Source organism: Micropterus salmoides, unplaced genomic scaffold (genome assembly GCF_014851395.1).
Source record: "Micropterus salmoides isolate LMB-PRFRI ecotype aquatic unplaced genomic scaffold, ASM1485139v1 Ms_hic_scaffold_18, whole genome shotgun sequence".
NCBI lineage: Eukaryota > Metazoa > Chordata > Actinopteri > Centrarchiformes > Centrarchidae > Micropterus > Micropterus salmoides.
In genome coordinates, this window is record NW_024040928.1 from 14,564,027 (window position 1) to 14,570,444 (window position 6,418).

Consider the following 6,418-nt stretch of genomic DNA (forward strand, 5'->3'; position numbering starts at 1 on the left):
TATTCTGTTAGATATACCAGGATGAATTGTTTGGATTCAATTATAATACCGAATTGAATCCACATTTTGTTGTACACAATTGTATCTGTGAGTTAATGAATTGTGGATATGATACACACACAGATTAGACTTGACACTGTAAGTCTGTGCAGTGATACTGGCTGAAAGCAAACCACTGCTTGTCCATTAAAACACTCTGTCAGCTTGTCCTTTGGAGGACAAGCCTGTTTTTTTTCAAACTTGTAGACTTACACATAGAGCAGTTTTTAATAAGTCTCAACTGGTTTCATTTTAGAGCATATACATAAGGGGGCCAACTGCTCTTTCTTATGGAAATGAAGGCCATCTGCCGCCATCATTCAGCTGAACGATATCCTAGTAATACAGCCATCTGAATTCATTAGCAGGGGGGATGTATGTGGTCCATGATACCAAAAGAAATGAATCTTTTTCCTGTCCCACCATATATTTATACAGACCTATAGCACCTCTCCCCCTCTCTCCCTAGAGTCCCAGCCACGCATAGGCATTTATTTAAGGAGCGTCATTAACCACTAACAAGAGAAAACCTCTCTCCAAAATCACATGTTTACAAAGACAGGCTGCAGAATTTAAAGCTGTAGATCTTTTATCATACTGCACATTTGTTTTTCATTGATTACATTACATGAATACATCATGTGTAGCTTTAAAATATAAATTATCTTTCTTTCTTCCTTCCTCCTCCGCCACCCTTCTTGTTTCAGACTCCATGCATATAGAGAACATTGAGGCGGTCCAAAGGCTCCAGGATTCTCTCCACGAGGCTCTGCAGGACTTTGAGGGCTCCCAGCATCCAGAGGACCCTCGACGGGCAGGCAAGCTGTTAATGACGCTGCCTCTGCTCCGTCAGACCGCCACCAAGGCGGTTCAGCACTTCTACAGCATCAAAATGCAGGGCAAAGTCCCCATGCACAAACTATTCCTCGAGATGTTGGAGGCCAAGGCTTGACACCCAGGCCTGACGTTTGACAGACAGCTGCATCACCCGATGGGAGGCGAGGGACAGCCCATAAAAAATGAAGGTGGTGTGCCAATTCACAGTGAAAGGATGAAGCTTGGACTACTGAGTCATTTTAACACTTTTAAATGGTAACAAACATGAAAGAAAAAGGGACTTGAGATAGTTTTAAAAACGGTGAATATCAACCTGATTGACATGGGATCATGATGATGTATATTAAGATGTTGTGTACAGAAATCAGGCAACCGAGGTCTTGTTATAACCAGAGACCCATTGCTCTATATCACCTGAAGCTTCTGTGAATTTGTTTCTTATCTTATTTTCATCTCAAAATGGAACTGTGTTAATATAAATGTCCTAAAGAACTGTACGGCTACGTAGCCACGTTACGTGTTTTTGTTTCTTCCTTTCACATTTTCTAATCTGAGTTGTTAAAGCAATAGTCTCTAACTGGTCTACATATAATATGTGTACTGTATATTGTGTGAAATTGCACTCGGCGGTTAGGGGGGGAGAATTGTTAAGACATATTCTTATATTCATCATCAAAGAAAGCGGTACCCGCCATGGGTATGTAAGATCCTCGATTTCCTCGTAATATATTTACCTCGTACTAGTAGCTTCAATGACTCAACCGTTTTAGTCAACTTGGTGCTTACAGAAGGACAATGGTTGGCTAGTGATTATAGTTCACAAAGAGTTTGCACTAAGCATCTATGAATAATATGGCGATAATGGTTATTGTTCTATGGAGCTCTTTCTGGTAACGTCTGAGTCTCAGTCAGTGGTTTTTGCTTATAGTGACTAAATCCCCTCCTCACTTCTCTCTGTGATCAATGTCATACACACATATTGGCAACTAAGCATACTGTGAAAAATACAGGTGATAAGCTATATTCTGTACTAGGGATTTTTAAACTAAACTCTATTGGCTTGTTAAAAAAAGATGAAAGTTATTTTTATTGAAATGCAGGTAATTGACACAACAACAGCAACATCTATGCAATTTAATGCAATCTAATCTGCTCCTTAATGCAACCTGATAGCCCTGCAATAAATACTACCTTTGTGATGTTTATAATGTTCAGTTTGTGTCCGATAGGTGCTGAGTCAACACTCTGGTAAGTTTTGAGTCTATAGTTTGTAATGGTGCTGTATTAGATTGCAATATATTGTATAGGCTTTGCTTTTTCTTGAATGCACCCTGCCCCCCTTTGTTTAGGTTGTATTCTCAAACAACAAGTGTCACTATATTGATAGCCTTAGTTATACAGCTAAACACGTTAGTCCTTTCTTTGTTTTCGGTCAAAGTCGTATGTGATACCAAAGTCTGTATGCTAGCCTCACGCATCTATACATTAAACAGTTTTTATGAGCCTGTATTTTGTTCTCAGTGTACTACAGATTAAATGTTGGGATTCTGAGAAGGTGAATCTTTGGAAATTTTGACTCTTCTGTTGTTGGGCATTAAATTTAAGATATTTTACATTCTGATTTCCAACTAATTCACAAGTGAGCCTCATCAAAGGCCTCTTATCTTCATGAATGGCAATATTGGGCACAATTTCCCCCCTTTTATGACAATTTGAAAAAGATTTTCCAAACTATATCAGCAACACTAAAACTCACCCATAAATAAACAGTCAATAGCCATAACTGCCATAGCTGAACCTTGATTTCCCTTTATTCTTATGAAGTGTCATTTTTAAGGTGGCACGTTCAAATAAAAATAATGCACATTTTCTTCTCCGTAATACCTATCAGTTGTTTCCTTGATAGTTTAAATTTAAGACGGCTGTCTTTTAAAATAGTTTGGATGCGCCAGTATAACAGATTACTAGAGGTCAAAATTTTGTGTGCAACAATATAATGACACTTGTGTTTCTGAGAAGAACTTGAATTACCCTCTTAATTGAAACAATAATGACAGAATATATCAGACCTCAGATTACGTCTCACTGATGTTCTGTATCTTTGGCAGTTTCTTTGCTCATGTTTATTGAAGGTGCTACTGATTCAGATTGGCACTGTATGTACATTTCTGACACTCTGACACGCTGAGATGCACAAACTAAGTTAACAAATCTGTATATTCCAGAAGTGATAATAGACTTTTATAGGGTAATACCTATCAGTTGTAAACCAGTTGCCAAATTATTTTAAAAAAGCACTACAAATATCGTGACACAGTTATAACATGTTATCAGAAGATCAAATAATACAATAATAGATTAATCAGCTGCTCTTAGAATTTTAGTGAGACAGATATTGTCCCTTATGAACACTTTAAATCAGTAGTGACTTCAAAGTGTCAAGTGCCATTAGCTTCTGCCCAAACAAGAAGAAAACATAAAGCCAAGCGACCAGTAACCACAGACGTAGGCCACTTGAAAAGATCCCCACAGGAACACACGCTATTGATTCACTCTAATGTAATGCATAGATAATTATAACCCAATGCAGTAGAGAATACAATTCCCATGATGCATTTCCCTAAATGTGTAACCAGTTAATTCATCCCCGATTGAAGCGAGGGATGTATTGCCTCTGTACAGTAGAGAACCAAAGCGTAGAGTCTTCAAATACTTTAAAATGAAACACAAGTATCAATGATGAAACTGCATTTTGAGCCGGCCAGTGAAACATGGATGTTATTTACAACAAATTATTAATGGTGATATCTTCATTCTGCTAATTCTGCTTTTCATTTTGGGGAGTCTCTAAACCTTACAAAGGCTGTAATAGCTGCTCAACGAGATGAAAATCTTTATCTTTTTTCTTCAGCCAGTACATGCATTGATTAAATATCTCTTTGTTTATGTGAGACACTGTGTGGGGTGTCACCCTGTAGCCTAACTAAGAGATGAAACTACCATAAAAAAAAAATATATATATATATATTTCACATTATGATGGTTAAAAGAGAGCGTTTAAATGAGCTGATGTTGTTTGTGAACACGTTCTGGCCAGAAACTTGACCAAACCAGGCAAACTTACCTCTCTCCCTCTGACCAGAGTAGCTCCTCTGTGCACTTTGAAGACTGGTAGCAGATAATTGTTACCCAACTTTCCCTTCTTCTCAAATTAATGTAAGAAAATAAAATAAAAATGCTTAATTTATTTTCAGAGTTCTAAAAACGGTTCTACTGCATCCAATTAATTCTAATTGTCTCCTAAGCTGAAATTCTCAATAGAAATGGAGCAATTAAATTTCTGCTTTGGCTTTACCTTGGGGACAAGAGACATTTTATTTCGGTTGACGGTGGGGAGGGTTTGTCTAAACTTTAACATAGGCGATTTCATGGGTGTCTGTAATAGTTTCATAACAGACCGATCACTGGGCTATGCAAGGCAAATATGGCCACCTATGTTCCTTGTGTTGTGGAGCATCAGATTGACATTTAGTTGTGCTTTGTTTACAACGTGGACCTGCTGTACACTGCAAATGTATTGTGCACATTTCACCGTACATACTGTAACTTCTGTGCATTGATGTAACTATGAGGAAGTTGCCCGTTGAATGAATTTCTCATGATGTATTAGCAACTTCAACACAAATTCAGAGCCCACCTGAATAGCTGTGTAATATAAATCACTGTACTGAGTCAAGTGAGAATAATAAGTGAGTTATATTTGGTCTAAGGTGGGATATTCTCTCATTTGCCTTTTCCTTTCTGTGTCATTGTGTATCTCACTGCTGAAACACACACTCTGTGTTATCATCGATTTTGGTTATCAGCACAGCAGGATGTATACCAAGTGAAGTAGTCTAGACCCTATACCTCTGTTCATATTTTGAAAATTACACTGAGTTTGGAAGCGGGCCATGGGTTCCTCCTGGGAATCAGTGGCACAGAAATAAAGTGACATCACTCACTGGGTATTAAAAAAATGTAGATGAACCTACTGCAATTGGGGAGCACATTTCTCGGAGGAGAAAGCTGCTTATTCGCTGCTCCATTTGCGGACTTATCTCCATGCACTCTGAGATGAAGAGATTTACATAAAGCATGGAGAAACCTCCCTAGCCACGATGTATAAAGGACCCTGCTAGGTGTATGTAGCATAGACATGTGATTACCCAAGAGGTTTACTCCCCTCAAAAGCAAAATTTTAGCAATTGTGATATTGAAAGGGAGCTTTGGTTGATTTTAATTCTAAACGTAGCCCGTGCTCGGAAAAGGACAGGGTAACTATGCACACAAGTTCACGGTCCTGGTGAGAAAAGGAGGAAAAACGTGAGAAAGCCAACCACAGCTGGGTTTCACTGGACAGTATTGTGTGGCATTTTCTTGTGTTTTATTTGTTGTGTTCATGCCTAATGTACCCATGTGTAAATATATGCTTTTTTTTTGGAGTGAGTCAGATCTAACAGTGCACTGAATGTACAGTGACAATAAAATCACATGATTTATGTAATCACTGCAAATGATTTTTTAAAAATATCTTTGAGTCAACGAACATGGGGAAGAATCGATCCACAAAAACAGTTGCCTCAGTAAGTTTGTACCTATGTTTACTGGCAAGGTTTTATTTTATGGATACTTAACAGGAGGGAACAAATATCCCCACACTGTCTCGTGTATCTGATGTCAATGTGTTTCGACCACGGTGGTCTTGGTCTGATCCTAACCCCAAACCTCAGACCTGAAGAAGACAATTTGTGATCTTAAGGTTGTCATGTCATCACAGAATGAAAGATACAAGATAGCAGGGTGTGGGTAATTGGGGGAGGGGGGGGTATAGATTGTCAACCAGCACCTGCTGAGACTTTTGGATGCATGTGCCATTGATTATCGGATACCATCAATAATCCTGTATTCTTAGATGTATAAAGCATTTTGAGCACATGTTTGATAAACCCTTAAATATGTTGAGATAGAGAACAAGACAATGATTTCACCCTACAATGATAGGGCACACCACACTGACACTGTACAATGTAATATAATTTTTTAAATATATGTTTTATTTGCACTTTCCTCTAACATATTACTCATGCACAGCCTTAACATTACCTAGTGGATGTAAGACGAAAATTGTAGTATATATAAAATAGCTGTCAAATAGTTGTCAGGTTTATTTTTGAAATCATTATAACTTGTGACTTCCTAAACTTTCTATATACTGTAAGGGTTTCATAAACAAGCTAAGGTCATATTTCATGTTGAATTTACCTTTGACATTTGTCATTGTCTTCAAAGCAAGTTCTTTTCTCCACCTGTATGTAAGATAAAGTAACTTTTAAATTATTTGCTGCGATGTGCTGTTACTTTCATTGTATTTAATGGATATCAAGAAAATTTATAGTGACTAGTAATAGTAATTTTATGTTCTCATCAGAGGACGTTACAGTACAGCCTTGTCCCGATCTCAGGATAAGAAATGTCCAGTCAAACATTGCCTAGTGAGACC

The 6,418-nt window shown here is 37.8% G+C and overlaps 1 protein-coding gene across 1 annotated transcript in view; it reads left to right on the top strand.

Annotated features, from left to right (window-relative positions):
- The window catches only part of esrrgb (estrogen-related receptor gamma b), a gene marked incomplete at its 5' end in the record, with an annotated part of 28,726 nt that extends 23,304 nt beyond the window's left edge, over positions 1 to 5,422 (top strand). Inside the window, 1 exon segment of the mRNA XM_038727767.1 lies at positions 747 to 5,422. Within this exon segment, the coding sequence (XP_038583695.1) occupies positions 747 to 991 (245 nt within the window).
- Between the last annotated feature and the right edge of the window lie 996 nt (positions 5,423 to 6,418).